We start from the raw sequence: 18,417 nt of genomic DNA on the forward strand, positions 1-18,417 counted from the left end.
CTCTGAACTGCCTCGAGAGCAAGTATATCTTTTCTTAAATATGGAAACCAAAACTGTACGCAGTATTCCAGGTGTGGCCTCACCAGTACCCTGTATAACTGAAGCAAGACTTCCCTGCTTTTATACTCCATCCTCCTTGCAATAAAAGCCAAGATTCCATTGGCCTTCCTGATCACCTGCTGTACCTGCATACTAACCTTCTGTGTTTCATGCACCAGGACCCCCAGATCCCTTTGTACTGTAGCACTTTGCAGTTTCTCTCCATTTAGATAATAACTTGCTCTTTGATTTTTTCTGCCAAAGTGCATAACCTCACACTTTCCCACATTATATTCCATCAATATAAGCATCAATCATAGCTCGTTTTATAACATTATGTTCACTGGATTGACACTCAGTGCATTGTTATAAAACAAGCTATTCTTGATGCTTATGATTTTGAAACCTACAGGAAAACATGTTTTTTTTAATACAGGTAACATCTGCTTAGATAGGGAGTTTGGATAGAGAGTGAGCAATAGAGCACACACAGCATTTTCTCTTGCTTTATTGCTCAGTGATGTTATGGGATAACTCACCTTAACATTTTGCCCCACTTCTAATGAAAAGCCCAAATAAAACTATCAACATCACCTCCTTCCTTAAACTTAGATTCAAATCGGATTTACCAAAATTAAGGGCAAAGTGTTCCGCAGCCTCACTAGACTAGCTGTCGATAGGCTGCATTGTAATGTGTAATGTAATGGAGGTGGAGGTGGGGACACCAAATGATGTCTTCCATCTGCAGAGGAGAACAGCTGCAGTGGTAGTCATTACTATTTTCAGTTGTCATTAAACCTGGCTCGGTAAATTCCAGCTATATGTAAGTCTTTAAAGGCATATATACCAAGTGCTAAAATGCCAATTTTCATTTCCTGTTTGTAGAAAGGCAAACATATTAGTCCAGCGAATTACCTAGTCGTCCTTGTAATCTGCAGGAGGTTTATGTTATTATGCAGTGAAATCCATATGCCAGCCGACAAAGTAATTTCAGAATGACCCTGTCTCGTTCCCTTGCTTCATATATTCACAAGCACAAAAAAAAACAAATTAACCAAATCTCCTGTTTGTTGAGCCGTTTACATTTATCTTTTTTCCCCAATTGCAGACTACCAGGAGGTTATTTGCAAAGCCAGTGGCGCGGCAACTTTAGCTTGGTCTTCAGTGTTACCATCTGTCACTCTGGGAGATCGCAGCCGCCGAGCTCAGGTGCAGGGCAACTCGCAGCTGTCAGAATGTGCGTGTGTGCAGCCGAGGCGCGAAAGTGGGTGGGCCGGGAGCCAGTGAAACCTGCCGCCCATCACATAACAAGGGAGAGAGAGTCTTCGGTAGCAAAGGTGTTCCACCCGCTTTGGAGCGTTGCAAAGTCGTAACATTTGAAAGTCGGAACATTCCAAGGTTGCACCATTGGGACAGCGCCATGCGGCGAGAAGACATTGTCCCGCGGGCGCTTTCCAATAACTGGGCGAGAGAGCAGTGCAACCACATCCCGCGTTAACCTGTAGACTGTCTGAAACATAAGTGATCGAGGGCTCCTTCAACTTTGGAAAAGCTTTTCGCAAATCGCCCGGTTCCCGCCGAGTCGCCGACTCTTTCGTCCCGATTGGGTTTGTAAGTTTGATTTCGGAGCAGTGCTGTCATGTGATCAGCAACAGTCTTCGCTTTTTTTTCTCGCTACCCTAAACTTTCCGTGTAGGCCGAATGCCTCGGTCCGTTTTCATGGGGCGACCTCAGTTTGCAATGTTAAATTACAGCTATTTTCTATTTATTTTGTAATAGTCTATATCCGGGTAGGCGTACGACACTTGAATCATTATTTCAGTGGAAATATAAAGGACTACCTCGTGACTTCCTGACTAAGAATGTTGTTTGATGTTAACTTAAAGGGACGTTGTCCCCGGTTCCAAGTTGTCAAGTAAGTTTTTTGTAGCTTTTGTAGCTTCGCAGAACGTAACAGGACGATGATAACTGTGCCGCTTGTGCAACATCAACTTGCATTTACGTGGCGCTTTTAATGCAGAGAACTGCCCCAAGTCACTTCGCTAAAAGGCATACAATAGCGCTTGAGCACATAATCTAGTGTAATACTGAGGGAGTGTTGCAGTGTCAGGGGTGCTGGCTTTTCAATAAATTGAGAGCCCCAGGTGGGCAGAGGAAACGCTTCAAGGACACCCTCAAAGCCTCCTTGAAAAAGTGCAACATCCTCACCGACACCTGGGAATCCCTGGCCCAAGACCGCACAAAGTGGAGGAGAAGCATCTGGGAAGGCGCCGAACACTTCGAGTCTCTTCGCCGGGAGCAAGCGGAAGCCAAGCCCAAGCACCCCACCCACCGTCTGCCCCACCTGTGACAGAGACTGTAGGTCCCGCATTGGACTCATCAGCCACCTGAGAACTCATTTTTAATGTAGAAGCAAGTCATCCTCGGTTCCGAGGGACTGCCTAAGAAGAAAAGGCATAAGGAAAACTGGGAGAGATCAGGAGGGTTGACTCGAAGCTTGGGCGAAGGGATTTGATAAGGAAGAAAGGAACTAATTTATACTTGTATAGTGCCTTTCATGCCATTGAGACATTCCGAATGAATTACTTTTGAAATGTTGTCACTGTTGTTCAATGTGGCAGCCAATTTGAGCACATTAAGGTGCCATAAACAAAAAATAACTTGTGTTTTGGTGATGCTGGTTGAGAGTTAAATATTGTCCAGGACACCTGTAGAATTCCCCCACTTTTTCAGTAGTGCCATCCGCCTGAAGCGGCAGAGGGGGGCTCCGGTTTAACAATTTCTTGAAAAGCCAGCACCCCTGACATGGCAACACTCCCTCAGTATTACACTAGATTATGTGCTCAAGTGCTATTGTAAGGTTTGAACTCATGACCCATGATTCAGGTGACGGTGCTTCCACTGAGCTAAGCTGACCCTTGATTTTTTTTAGAGGTGGAATTCTAGAGTGTAGAACTTTAGTGGCTGAAGGATATGCCACCAATGGTGAGGAAAAGGACGCGGATGCATAAAAATTTGGAGTTAGGAGGGGAGCATTTGGGAGAGGATATAAGGTGGAGAAGATGCAGAGAAAGAAGAGGAACAATTTTAAATTGAATGCATGGGGAGGCGGGGAGCCAATGTAGATCAGTGAGGACTGGGGTAATGGGTGAGTGGGACAGGATATGTGCAGACAGTTTTATACATTTTAGTGTTTAGGTGACAAAGGCATGTACAAGAGTTTCAGCAGCAGAGGGGCTGATGAAGGGACTCTTCTGACGCACTCTGCCACTTTAACAGTTTCCAGGCACCAGGCCCTAACTGTCTGCTTTTCACCATGGACATCCAGTCCCTCCACACCTCCATCCCCCACCATGACAACCCGCGGTCCCTCCCTTCCTTGAACGGACACCAAACCAGTCCCCGTCCACCACCACACTCGTCCGCCTGGCTGAACTTATTCTTACAATGAACAACTTCTCCTTTGAGTCCGCCAAATAAAAGATGTCACTATGATGGGTCCTAGCTATGCCTTCCTTTTCGTGGGATACGTGGAACATTCTCTGTTCTAGTCCTATTCGGGTCCCCTCCCTCTTTTTTTCTGATACATTGATGACTGTATTGGTGCCGCTTGCTGCTCTCGCCCCGAACTGGAAAATTTCATCAACTTTGCTTCAAATTTCCACCCTTCCCTCACCTTCACCATGGTCCAGTTCTGACTTTTCCCTTCTGTTCCTAGACTTCTTTATCTCCATTTCTGGGGATAGGCCTACTGGCTCCCACAGCTACCTTGACTGCAGTTCCTCCCACCCCTGGGAGAATGGAATAGAGTCCTTACAGCTCCTCATCTTTCGATTAGGGACATTACAGCCTTCCAGACTCAACATTGATTGCAACAATTTCAGATCATAACCACTGATCCCATTTTTTCAGACAGCAGGTGCTGGTAATGATTCTGCTGTTGCCATTTACACCTCCTCAAGACCCATCTTTTGTTTCTTGTCCCATTACCACCCCCTTTTGTTCTGCACCATTATCCCTTTTGTCATTTAAACCACTCCTGCCTTCCAGCCTATCACAGACCTTCCCTTCTGTTCTTGCCTCCCCCCCTCCCTCCACTCACCCCCACGAGCCTTTCATAGAAACATAGAAGATAGGAGCAGGAGTAGGCCATTCGGCCCTTCGAGCCTGCTCCACCATTCAATGAGATCATGGCTGATCATCCAAATTCAGTACCCTGTCCCTGCCTTCTCCCCATATCCCTTGATCCCTTTAGCCGTAAGAAATATATCCAACTCCTTTTTGAATATATTTAATGAACTGGCCTCCACCGCCCTCTGTGGCAGAGAATTCCACAGGTTCACCACTCTCTGGGTGAAGAAATTCCTCCTCATTTCAGTCCTAAATGGCTTACCCCTTATCCTTAGACTATGACCCCTGGTTCTGGACTCCCCGGCCTTCATAAACATCCTTCCTGCATCTAGTCTGTCCAGGCCTGACAGAATTTTATAGGTTTCGATGAGATCCCCTCTCAATCTTCTAAACTCCAGTGAGTATAAGCCCAATCGACACAATCTCTCCTCATACGTCATTCCTGCCATCCCAGGTATCAGCCTGGTGAATCTTCGCTGTACTCCTTCCATGGCAAGAACGTCCTTCCTCGGGTAAGGCGACCAAAACTGCACACAATACTCAAGGTGTGGTCTCACCAAGGCCCTGTACAGCTGTAGCAAGACATCCTTGTTCCTGTACTCAAACCCTCTTGCTACGAAGGCCAACATACCATTTGCCTTCTTAACCGCCTGCTGCACCTGCATGCTTACCTTCAGCGACTGGTGCACAAGAACACCCAGGTCTCTTTGCACTTCCCCTTCTCCCAATCTATTGCCATTCAAATAATAATCTGCCTTCCTGTTTTTGCCACCAAAGTGGATAACCTCACATTTATCCACATTATAGTGCATTTGCCATGTTTCTGCCCAATCACCCAATCTGTCCAAATCGTACTGGAGTTTCTCGACATCCTCCTCACAGCTTACCCTCCCACCCAGCTTTGTGTCGTCTGCAAATTTGGCGATATTACATCCAATTCCCTCATCCAGATCATTAATATATATTGTGAACAGCTGGGGTCCTAGGACTGATCCTTGCGGTACCCCACTAGTCACTGCCTGCCACTCGGAAAACGACCCGTTTATTCCAACTCTCTGCCTTCTGTCCGCCAACCAGTTCTCTATCCAAGTCAATACCTTGCCCCCAATCCCATGTGCCTTAATTTTGCACGCTAATCTCTTATGTGGGACCTTATCGAAAGCCTTCTGAAAGTCCAAATACACCACATCCACTGGTTCTCCCTTATCTATTTTACCAGTTACATCCTCAAAAAAATTCCAGGAGGCACGGTGGCATAGTGGTTAGCACTGTTGCCTCACAGCGCCAGGGACCCGGGTTCAAATCTGGCCTCGGGCGACTGTCTGTGTGGAGTTTGCACATTCTCCCTGTGTCTGCGTGGGTTTCCTCCGGGTGCTCCGGTTTCCTCCCACAGTCCAAAGATGTGCAGGTTAGGTTGATTTGGCTATGATAAATTGACCCTTAGTGTTAGGGGATTAAATACATGGGGTTACGGGGATAGGGTGGGATATGTGTCGGTGCAGGCTCGATGGGCCGAAATGGCCTCTATCTGCACTGTAGATTCTGTGATTTAGTCAAGCATGATTTACCTTTTGTAAATCCATGTTGACTTTGTCCGATCCTGTCACTGCTTACCAAGTGCTCTGCTACTACATCTTTTATAATAGATTCCAGCATTTTCCCCACTACCGATGTCAGGCTTACTGGTCTATAATTCCCTGCTTTTTCTCTACCACCTTTTTTGAATAGTGGGGTAACATTAGCTACCCTCCAATCCATGGGTACTGTTCCAGAGTTTATTGAGTTCTGGAAGATGACCAGCAATGCATCTACTATTTCTAGGGCCACTTCCTTAAGTACCCTGGGATGTAGATTATCAGGCCCTGGGGATTTATTGGCCTTCAGTCCCATCAATTTTCCTAACACCATTTCCCTACCCCTCCACTTGCTTAAAACCTGTTACATCTGTAACATTTTCCAGTTCTGATGAAAGGTCATCGACCTGAAACATTAACTCTAACTCTATTTCTCTCTCCACAGATGCTGCCTGACCTGCTGAGTATTTCCAGCATTTTCTGTTTATATTTTAGATTTCCAGCATCTGCATTATCTTGCCTTTTGAGGTAGGGAGGATTTGTTTACAAATCCTTCCATGGTCTATCTCTGTAACCTCCTCCAGCCCTCCAAGATCCCTGCGTTCTGAAATTCTGGCCCCTTGCGCATCCCCGATTTTCATCGCTCCACTACTGGCAGCCGTGCCTTCAGGTGCCTAGGCCCTAAGCTCTGGAATTCCCTCCTGAAAACTTTCCGCCTCTCTTCCTTTAAGGCGCTCCTTAAAACCTGCCTCTTTGACCAAGCTTTTGGTCACCTGGCCTAATTAATAACTCCTTCTGTGGCTTTGTTTCAAATGTTGTTTGTTAACACTCTTGTGAAGCACTTTGGGACATTTTACTACGCTAAAGGTGCTATATAAGTGAAAGTTGTTGAGTGGTGAGCAATGTTGCCGAGGTGGACATACGTGATTGTAGATGGTAATGGATAGGAGGCAGGGTTTAAAGCTCAGCTTCGGGTTGAACGTGATGCCAAGATTGCGAATGGTCGAGCTGTGCCTGAGAGTGGGTGGGGAGGGGAATGAAGTCTATGGAAAATGATTGGTGACTGAGGTCGGTGGCTTTGGCCATCCTGATGTTGAACTGGGGAAAGTTCTGATCAATCCAAGATTTAATGTCAACTAAGCAATATGACAGTATAGAGGCAGTCGAGAGGCTGAGAGAAGTGGAGAGGTACAGCTGGATATCATCAACATAGGATTACATAGGATATATGGCACAGAAACAGGCCATTCGGCCCACCCAGTCCATGCCGGCGTTTATGCTCCACTCGAGCCTCCTCCCGACTTTCCTCATCTAAATCTATCAGCATAACCCTCTATTCCCTTCTCCCTCATATATTTGTCTAGCCTCCCCTTAAATCCATCTATACTATTCGCTTCAACCACTCCTTGTGGTAGTGAGTTCCACATTCTCACCATTCTTTGGGTAAAGAAGTTTCTTCTGAATTCCCTATTGGATTTCTTGGTGACTATCTTATATTGATGGCCTCTAGTTATGCTCTTCCCCACAAGTGGAAACATTCTCTCTGTATCCACTCTATCAAAACCTTTCATCATTTTAAAGACCTCTATTAGGTCACCCCTCAGCCTTTTTTCAAGAGAAAAGAGACCCAGCCTGTTCATCCTTTCCTGATATGTACACCCTCACATTTCTGGTATTATCCTTGTAAATCTTCTCTGCACCCTCTCCAGTGCCTCTATATCCTTTTTATACTATGGCGACCAGAACTGTACGCAGTTCTCCAGGCGTGGTCTAACCAAGGTTCAATACAGGTTTAGCATAACTTCACTACTTTTCAATTCTATCCCTCTAGAAATAAACCCTAGTGCTCAGTTTGCTTTTTTATGGCCTTATTAACCTCATCGCAACTTTTAGTGATTTGTGTATTTGTACTCCGAGATCCCTTTGTTCCTCTACCCCACCTAGACTCGCACCCTCCCAGTGATAAGTGACCTCCCTATTCTTCCTACCAAAATGTAATGCCTCACATTTATCTGTGTTGAACTTCATTTGCCAATTATATGCCCATTCTGCGAGTTTATTAATGTCCTCCTGTAATTTGTTGCAGTCCTCCTCAGTATTGACTATCCCCACCCCCCCACCCCCAATTTGGTGTCCTCCGCAGATTTAGAAATTGTGTTTTTGATTCCAAAGTCTAAATTGTTAATATAAATTGTGAACAACACTGGTCCCAGCACTGATCCTTGTGGAACACCACTACCCACCTTCTGCCACTGTGAGTAGCTACCTTTTACCCCATCTCTCTGCTTTCTGTCTTGAAGCCAGCTAGATATCCATTCTGCTACTTGTCCCCTGACTCTGCATCCTCTGACCTTGCTCATCAGTCTATTATGGGGTACTTATCGAAGGCCTTTAGAAAATCCAGATAAATTACATCTACTACATTATCATTGTCTACTCTCTCTGTTACCTCTTCAAAAAATTCAATAAGGTTGGTCAAGCAAGACTTTCCCTTTTGAAATCCATGCTGACTATTCATTATTATATTTTTGGTTTCTAGCTGTTCTATTTTCTCCTTTAGTAGGGATTCCATTATGTTTCCTACCACCGATGTTAAGCTGACTGGTCTATAATTCCCTGGACATGTTCTGGCTCCCTTCTTAAATATTGCTATTACGTTAGCTATCCACCAGTCCTCTGGCACTACACCTTTTTCTAACAAATTATTAAATAAGCGTAGTAATACCTCTGCTATCTCTTCCCTAGATTCTTTTGAAATGCGTGGATGCAATCCATCCAGACCAGAGGTTTTATCCTCTTTGAGTTTGATTAGTTTATTTAATATATCCCCTTTTTTATTTTAAATGCACTTATCTCATTACTCAGCTCATCATCCAATGTCATGTCCACCTGTTCTATCTCCCTGGTAAATACCGAAGCAAAATAATGATTTAATATTTCTGCCATCTCTCTGTCGTTACCTGTGGTATTATCCTGTTTATCCCTTAATGGCCCTATTCCCATCCCAACCTTCCTTTTTTTATTGATGTGCCTATAAAATATTTTACTCTTTTGTACGTACGTTTGAAAAGCATAATATTTACAAATTGTGCTTGGTTATATTGAGGAACTGTAGAACATAATTACAAATTTATATTTTAACTTTGTTTTATTCATCAAGGTGAGGGATGTCAGTGCTGCGGAATGGAAGATCTTGCATTTTAGCTGTTCACTTTCAGCAATAAACACTGCCAGGCCTGGCCAGTTACTCCACTGCCTCTATGCTACCAGTCAGTTTGTACGTCCTCCAGTCTTGGATGAGTCACTACTTTCTGCAATTAAACATTGGGAAGATCTGAAGTCCTTGTTTTCAGCCCCTGCCACAAACTCCATTCCCTCGCCACTGACTCCACTCCCCTTCCCAGCCAGGCTCGGGTTGAACCAGACTCGTGAGCTGAGTTTCCGTCTCCTTATCCTCTCCTATCACAAAGACTGCCTACTTCCACCTCGCCAACAACAACAACTTGCATTTATATAGCGCCTTTACCGCCACTAAAGAAGAGGATGTTGCCAGTACCACAGCAAAGGCCACTCCAGCCGAACGACGATGGTGGGGAAATTTTTAGAGACAATAATCCGGGACATAATTAATTGGCACTTGGAAAAATATGGGTTAGTAAATGAAAGCCAGCATGGATTTGTTACAGGAAAATCCTGTTTGACTAACTTGATTGAGTTCTTTGATGAAGTAACGGAAAGGGTTGGTGAGGGTAGTGCGGTTGATGTTCTGTATATGGAATTTCAAAAGGCGTTTGACAAAGCACCACATAATAGATTTGTTAGCAAAATTGAAGCCCATAGATTAAAGGGACAGTGGCTGTGTCGATACTTAATTGGTTAAGGGACAGAAAGCAGAGAGTAGTCGTGAACGGTTGTTGTTTTTTTAAAGAGTGGAGGGAGGTATACAGTGGTGTCCTCCAGGGGACGGTATTAGGACCACTGCTCTTTTTGATATATATCTATTAATGACCTGAACTTGGGTATAAAGGGCATAATTTCAAAGTTTGCAGATGACACGGAACTCGGAAATGTCGTAAAAAGTGAGGAGGATAGTAACAGACTCCAGGAGGACACAGACAGACTGGTGAAATGGGCAGACACGTGGCAGTTGAAATTTAAAACGAAGTTTGAAATGATTCAGTTTGGTAGGAAAAATGAGAAGAGGCAAAATTAACTCTGGTTATGCGAAACATAGAAACATAGAAGATAGGAGCAGGAGTAGGCCATTCGGCCCCTCGAGCCTGCTCTGCCATTCAATGCGATCATGGCTGATCATCCAAGTTCGGTACCCGGTCCCTGCTTTCTCCCCATACCCCTTGATCCCTTTAGCCTTAAGAAATATATCCAACTCCTTCTTGAATATATTTAATGAATTGGCCTCTACTGCCTTCTGTGGTAGAGAATTCCACAGGTTCACCACTCTCTGGGTGAAGAAATTCCTCCTCATTTCTGTCCTAAAAGGCCTACCCCTTATCCTTAGACTGTGACCCCTGGTTCTGGATTCCCTGACCATCGGGAACATCCTCCCTGCATCTAGCCTGTCCAGTCCTGCCAGAATTTTATAAGTTTCAATGAGATCCCCTCTCATTCTTCTAAACTCCAGCGAGTACAAGCCCAGTCGACCCAATCTCTCCTCATGTGTCATTCCTGCCATCCCAGGTATCAGCCTGGTGAATCTTCTCTGAACTCCTTTCATGGCAAGAACACCCTTCCTCAGATAAGGCGACCAAAACTGTACACAATACTCGATGTGGTCTCACCAAGGCTCTGTACAACTGCAGCAAGACATCCTTGTTCCTGTACTCAAACCCTCTCGCTATGAAGGCCTGTAAGAAATCACACAACACCAGGTTATAGTCCAACAGCTTTATTTGAAATCACAGGATCTCCAACCAACGCTATACACCAGATACATCGACGACATTTTCTTCCTATGGACCCACGGCGAAGAATCACTGAAAAGACTACACGATAACATCAACAAGTTCCATCCCACCATCAAACTCACCATGGACTACTCCTCAGAATCAGTCTCATTCCTGGACACACGAATCTCCATCAAAGACGGACACCTCAGCACTTCACTCTACCGCAAGCCCACGGACAACCTCACGATGCTTCACTTCTCCAGCTTCCACCCTAACCACGTTAAAGAAGCCATCCCCTATGGACAAGCCCTGCGAATACACAGTGATTTCAAATAAAGCTGTTGGACTATAACCTGGTGTTGTGTGATTTCTTACATTTGTCCACCCCAGTCCAACTCTGGCATCTCCACACCATGGCTATGAAGGCCAACATACCTTTATAAACCACTGGTTAGGCCCCAGCTGGAGTATTTTGGCCAATTCTGGGCATTCCCCTTAGGAAGAATGTCAAGGCTTTAGAGAGGGTGCAGAGGAGATTTACTAGAATGGTACCAGGGATGAACGACTTCAGTTATGTGGATAGACTAGAGAAACTAGTGGTTGTTCTCCTTAGAGCAGAGATTTGATAGAGGTGTTCAAAATCATGAAGGGTTTTAATAAGAGTAAATAAGGATAAACTGTTTTCAGTGAGTGTGGTCAGTAACCAGAGGACACAGATTTAAGGTGATTGGAAAAAGAACTAGGGGGGAGATGGGACTTTTTATGCACCGAATTGTTAGGATCTGGAATGTGCTGCCTGAAAGGGTGGTGGAAGCAGATTCGATAATTTTTCAAAAGGGAATTGGATAAATACTTGAAGGTGGAAATTTTGCAGGGCTATGGGGCAAGAGCAGGGGAGTGGGACTAATTGGAGTAGTTGAGGGAGCAGGATGTGGGTCTTGTGGACAAGATGAAATAAAACTACCTCTGATCAAGCTTTTGGTCACCTGCCTTATGTGGCTCTGTTTCAAGTTTGGTTTGGGGCATTTTACTATACTATAGATACTATATAAATGCAAGTTGTTGTTGCATATTGCTAATTTTGCTGAATTAGGGACTGTTTTGCATTGTTGGCTTAGGCCCACTTGGAGCTGGATTGATGCTGTCCAAATTAATTTCACATGTGACTCTTACAGTCAGCAACTAGAGGAGACGATCATCCCATTAGGTGTCAGCCTTGGCACTTTCACTTCTGAGTCAGAAGGTTGTGGGTTCAGTTCCCACTCCAGAGATTTGAGCACATAATCTATGCTGACACTCCAGTGCAGTACTGAGGGAGTGCTGTAATGCCAGAGGTGCCGTCTTTCAGACGGGCCTCTTGGGTGGATGTAAAAGATCCCACGACACTAGTCAAAGAAGAGCAGGGGAGTTCTCCCCGATGTGCTGGCCAATAGTTATCCCTCGGACAGCCCCTAAAACAAATGATCTGGTCATGTATTTAATTGCTGCTTGTGGGTTCTTGCTGTGTGCAAATTGGCTGCCACATTTCCTACATTACAACAGTGCCTACATTTCAAATGTACTTCATTGGCTGTAAAGTGCTTTGGGAATGTCCTGAGGTCGTGAAAGGCGCTATATAAATGCAAGTCTTTTGTCACATGTATGTACTTTGTGTATATAATCAGGTGAGGACAGGATTGAGCTGGACTGTCTTACTTTCCTGATTGAATAACGTGTTGACATGTCCTGTCCATATTTCCCCTAGTTACTGGAAAGCCATGGAACTGTGCCCCAGTATGGGTCAGCACTTTCAAGTGAGATGGGGAGAAAACTGGAATATACACACACACAACACAATTTTGTTGCCCTAACGTTGATGTACAATGAAATGATTAGCTGACGTGTTTGTTAATTTATGGCTGTCTCATTTTGCCCATTATTTACATTGCAGCCTATTCTTGAGGGAGAACTGTAGTGACAAACACCTAATGTCTGACCGGCATGTTGGAACATGCACCTCCCACAGCTGAGCTATGGTAGAAGATGGCGGAATTGCTGTTTGGGGAGGCAGGCACCGTCGGCACTGCAAATGTGTACTTGGCAGACAACAGACTGAATTTAGACGTGTTTCCAAACGGCACCAGCCATTTTTCTGTGCTCTACAATACACGCAGAGAGGAGGTGCAACAAGTTGAGTTTCTACGACTAAATTGTAACGAAGAGCAGATTGGTCCGTCGCTCGCCATCATTCCTGAACTAAGACGGCTGAAATCACTTGTGCTTAAAGGTAATGAAAGTAGATTTAATTATGCAGTCGTACAAATACATTGCCACTTCTGACTCCCTTTTTGTTTTATTTAAATATACGCAATTATTTTAAATTTTGAGGTGATATTTATTCACAGAAAAATCATATTAGATGAGCTTTTACTATAGACTAATACTCTCAAGTGTCTTTAATTTCTAATTTCCTGTAACTCCTGGTATGTTGAATCTTTTCTACAGCTAAGTACCACGTGAGCTGGAGCAATCAATGACGTGGATTGCACCAAGTTTTCCTTTTATTTTAAATTGCTTTTTTTTGTGTCTGGAAAATATCCCTGTTTGGGCTGAGGCTACATTTCGAGAAGTCATAAATGTTTTAGTACTTATTACTGTATTAGAAAAAGTTGAATGTTGGAATGTTCTTTAGATTATTTACAGCTGCTAATGTGAGTGCGACATTGTAATCTCTTGATTTCCTTTCATGTTTGATAGAATTACTTGGATTGATATCTTGTAGTTCTAGAGGGTGGGAGGGAGCTTTTGCTGAGCTGTGTACACGGAGGCAAATATCTTAGCAACCTGCTACTAACCTATTAGCTTTCTAGTTACAGTAATCTGGGCAGTTGTCATTGTTCTATATCTGAGTATTCCGATCCTATCTAAAATCGTGGGTATATCCCTGGACACTGAGGCTCTGCACTGTACATGCTCTAATGGCGTTTGTTAAATTTAATTCACTAGGTGGTCACCTCAAGGATGAATATGGTGTGTGTCAGCATGGTCTGTTGGCAGCTTTACCTGTGGAGTTTAGACATCTCCAGCACTTGACCCATTTGGATCTGAGCTTCAACAGCTTTACCTCTTTACCTGAATGTGTGACCGAGTTGAAGGAGCTAACCGTGCTTCTCCTGTGCCATAACCAGCTGACCGCATTGCCCAACAGCATTGGCAAGCTGGTAAAACTGACTTTCCTTTCACTGATGAGAAACCAGCTGAGAGAGTTGCCAGGAAGCATCGGTGAACTTGCAGCACTTCAGAGAGCAGATTTATCTGAAAATGAACTGGAACTGCTACCCGCCGAGATAGGAAACCTCCCCAATTGTACGTTATTAGACCTTTCAGGGAATAGACTGAAAACTGTGCCATCCTCGCTTGGTGAGTTAATTGTAAACAATTCTGATTACTGGAACATAGACATACCTAGAGTTTAGGAATTGCCGATTAACATATGATTATACATAAGGTTATGGTGTTAAGATTAGTGGAAGTATTAAGAGATAATAATGTGTGTAATATTTGAATTTGATTTGCATTACAGTGTAATATCCAAGTGCTTTAAGGAGTAGTATGTTTAATTATATGTCCATGCTAGAGCAAGCTTGGTGCACATAATAACAGTGTTTCAAAGGCAAAGTAGCACCTAATTCAGTGGTTCGAGGCTCCATTATGTTTATTAGTTTATATTTCTAATTTGTAAACTGGCTGCAACCTCATTCTGTTGATAAACCTTCACTAGTCTTGCATTTTCCAGAATTGTGTATGTATGTTTTAATTTTTAAGCTGTCGGTATAGTAAGCTGATGTAATTTTAGATGCTGGTATTGTGAGAGACGTGAAGACAATGCATTTTAAACAGCAGTTATAAATGACACAAACCTTTATGTCCCTGCACACAGCAAACCTGACGTCTCTTGGGGAATTGTATCTACACAGCAATCAACTTGCAGCAGTCCCAGCATCCCTTGCACGGCTTCCCAACTTGTTTAAACTTGACCTGCGGAATAACAGCCTGCGCTCCGTGCCTCCAGAGATCCAGAATTTCCCCTTTGTGCATTTGAAGGGCAATCCAATAGGGGAGCCAGAGACGCCTAAAGAACAAGGTATACAATCGGTAGTTTGTGTTTCACTCCACTGGCTGCAGCTTTGCATCTTTAAGGAATTTTGTTGTGTATTTATACATTTCTTAATAATTCATAACAACTTTTTTGGTTCAGTGAATATTGTAAGCCATGAAACGTGCTGCATAGTTTTTCAGTTCTGCTTTGAATTGCTCCATGTTAGAAATTTACAGGAAATGATGTTTACAGATGTTGCTAGTAGATCATCTGGTACCTCGACCCACTAGCCCATCTTCATGCTTTGAGCTTAAACAATCTGCAGTTTAATTATGGGAGGAGGAAGGTGCCACTCACACACTTTTTTATTCGTTTATGGGATGTGGGCTTCGCTGGCAAGGCCAGCGTTTATTGCCCATCCCTAATTGCCCTCAAGAGGGTGGTGGTGAGCCGCCTTCTTGAACCGCTGCAGTCCTTGTGGTGAAGGTACTCCCACAGTGCTGTTAGGTAGAGTGTTCCTGGATTTTGACCCAGCGACGATGAAGGATCAGAGATATACTTAGTCAGGATGGTGTGTGACTTGGAGGGGAACTTGGAGGCGGTGGTGTTCCCATGCGCCTGCTGTCCTTGTGCTTCTAGGTGGAAGAGGTCGCAGGTTTGGGAGGTGCTGCCGAAGAAGTCTTGGCGAGTTTCTGCAGTGCATCTTGTAGATACATAGAAACATAGAAATATAGAAGATAGGAGCAGGAGTAGGCCATTCGGCCCCTCGAGCCTGCTCCAAATTCAGTACCCTGTCCCTGCCTTCTCGCCATATCCCTTGATCCCTTTAGCCTTAAGAAATATATCCAACTCCTTGAATATATTTAATGAACTGGCCTCCACTGCCCTCTGTGGTAGAGAATTCCACAGGTTCACCACTCTCTGGGTGAAGAAATTCCTCCTCATCTCAGTCCTAAATGGCTTACCCCTTATCCTTAGGCTGTGACCCCTGGTTCTGGACTCCCTGGCAATGGGAACATCCTTCTTGCATCTAATCTGTCTAGTCCTGACAGAATTTTATAAGTTTCAATGAGATCCCCTCTCATTCTTCTAAACTCCAGCGAGTGCAAGCCCAATCGACCCAATCGCCTCGTACATAGGGTCTGATGAAAGGGTGGAACTGAAAGAAATCAGTATTTGTAGGGAAATGGTGTTAGGAAAATTGATGGGACTGAAGGCCGATAAATCCCCAGGGCCTGATAATCTACATCCCAGGGTACTTTAAGGAAGTGACCCTAGAAATAGTAGATGCATTGCTGGTCATCTTCCAGAACTCGATAGACTCTGGAACAGTACCCATGGATTGGAGGGTAGCTAATGTTACCCCACTATTCAAAAAAGGTGGTAGAGAAAAAGCAGGGAATTATAAGCCTGACATCGGTAGTGGGGAAAATGCTAGAGTCTATTATAAAAGATGTAATAGCAGAGCACTTGGAAAGCAGTGACAGGATCGGACAAAGTCAACATGGATTTACAAAAGGTAAATCATGCTTGACTAATCTACTGGAATTTTTTGAGGATGTAACTGGTAAAATAGATAAGGGAGAACCAGTGGATGTGGTGTATTTGGACTTTCAGAAGGCTTTCGATAAGGTCCCGCATAAGAGATTAGCGTGCAAAATTTAAGGCACATGGGATTGGGGGCAAGGTATTGACTTGGATAGAGAACTGGTTGGCGGACAGAAAGCAAAGAGTTGGAATAAATGGGTCGTTTTCCGAGTGGCAGGCAGTGACTAGTGGGGTACCGCAAGGATCGGTCCTAGGACCCCAACTGTTCTCCAATATATATTAATGATCTGGACGAGGGAATTGGATGTAATATCTCCAAATTTGCAGATGACACAAAGCTGGGTGGGAGGGTAAGTTGTGAGGAGGATGTCGTGAAACTCCAGTACGATTTGGACAGGTTGGGTGATTGGGCAGAAACATGGCAAATGCACTATAATATGGATAAATGTGAGGTTATCCACTTTGGTGGCAAAAACAGGAAGGCAGATTATTATTTGAATGGCAATAGATTGGGAGAAGGGGAAGTGCAAAGAGACCTGGGTGTTCTTGTGCACCAGTCGCTGAAGGTAAGCATGCAGGTGCAGCAGGCGGTTAAGAAGGCAAATGGTATGTTGGCCTTCGTAGCAAGAGGGTTCGAGTACAAGAACAAGGATGTCTTGCTACAGTTGTACAGGGCCTTGGTGAGACCGCACCTTGAGTATTGTGTACAGTTTTGGTCGCCTTACCTGATGAAGGACATTCTTGCCATGGAAGGAGTGCAGCGAAGCTTCACCAGGCTGATACCTGGGATGGCAGGAATGACGTATGAGGAGAGATTGTGTCGATTGGGCTTGTACTCACTGGAGTTTAGAAGATTGAGAGGGGATCTCATCGAAACCTATAAAATTCTGTCAGGCCTGGACAGACTAGATGCAGGAAGGATGTTTCTGATGGCCGGGGAGTCCAGAACCAGGGGTCATAGTCTAAGGATAAGGGGTAAGCCATTTAGGACTGAAATGAGGAGGAATTTCTTCACCCAGAGAGTGGTGAACCTGTGGAATTCTCTGCCACAGAGGGTGGTGGAGGCCAGTTCATTAAATATATTCAAGAAAGAGTTGGATATATTTCTTAAGGCTAAAGGGATCAAGGGATATGGGGAGAAGGCAGGGACAGGGTATTGAATTTGGATGATCAGCCATGATCTCATTGAATGGCGGAGCAGGCTCGAATGGCCTACTCCTGCTCCTATCTTCTATGTCTATGTTTCTATTCCTGCCATCCCAGGTATCAGCCTGGTGAATCTTCGCTGCACCCCCTCCATGACAAGAACATCCTTCCTCAGATAGGGCGACCAAAACGGCACACAATACTCAAGGTGTGGTCTCACCAAGGCCTTGTACAACTGCGGCAAGACATCCTTGTTCCTGTACTCGCACCCTCTCGCTACGAAGGCCAACATACCATTTGCCTTCTTAACCGCCTGCTGCATCAGCGATTGGTGCACAAGGACACCCAGGTCTCGGTGCACTTCCCCTTCTCCCAATCTATTGCCATTCAGATAATAATCTGTCTTTCTGTTTATACCACCAAAGTGGATAACCTCGCATTTATCCACATTGGGCAGATGCATGGCAGATGCAGTATAATCACCCAACCTGTCCAAATCATACTGGAGTTTCTCGGCATCCTCCTCCCAGCACACACGCCCACCCAGCTTTGTGTCGTCTGCAAACTTGGAGATATTACATCTAGTTCCCTCGTCTAGATCATTAATATATATTGTGAATAGCTGCGGTACCCCACTAGTCACTGCCTGACACTCGGAGAACGACCCATTAATTCCGACTCTTTGCTTTCTGTCTGCCAACCAGTTCTCTATCCAAGTCAATACCTTGCCTCCAATCCCATGTGCCTTAACTTTGCACGCTAGTCTCTTATGCGGGACCTTATCGAAAGCTTTCTGAAAGTCCAAATACACCACATCCACTGGTTCTCCCTTATCTATTTTACCACTTACATCCTCAAAAAATTCCAGTAGATTAGTTGAGCACGATTTACCTTTCGTAAATCCATGTTGACTTTGTCCGATCCTGTCACTGTTCTCCAAGTGCTCTGCTATTACATCCTTTATAATGGACTCTAGCATTTTCCCCACTACCGA

General features: G+C 44.4%; 1 protein-coding gene across 2 annotated transcripts in view; it reads left to right on the forward strand.

Moving 5' to 3' along the window:
- The first annotated feature begins 1,181 nt into the window (after window positions 1–1,181).
- Window positions 1,182–18,417, forward strand: part of pidd1 (p53-induced death domain protein 1) — a 109,405-nt gene continuing 92,169 nt past the window's right edge. Inside the window, exons 1-4 of one of the 2 annotated variants that reach the window (XR_015080964.1) lie at window positions 1,182–1,650; window positions 12,582–12,917; window positions 13,637–14,050; window positions 14,571–14,774. Coding sequence is in view for 1 of the 2 variants with exons in the window: in XM_086007644.1 (XP_085863770.1) it covers window positions 12,674–12,917; window positions 13,637–14,050; window positions 14,571–14,774 (862 nt within the window). In the remaining variant the exon portion in view is untranslated. The remainder of the gene's footprint in view (window positions 1,651–12,581; window positions 12,918–13,636; window positions 14,051–14,570; window positions 14,775–18,417) is intronic. The other variant, XM_086007644.1, reaches the window with a different exon arrangement.

Source organism: Somniosus microcephalus, chromosome 15 (assembly GCF_052327205.1).
Source record: "Somniosus microcephalus isolate GS21.2 chromosome 15, FLI_Smic_1.0, whole genome shotgun sequence".
NCBI classification, from domain to species: Eukaryota; Metazoa; Chordata; class Chondrichthyes; order Squaliformes; family Somniosidae; genus Somniosus; species Somniosus microcephalus.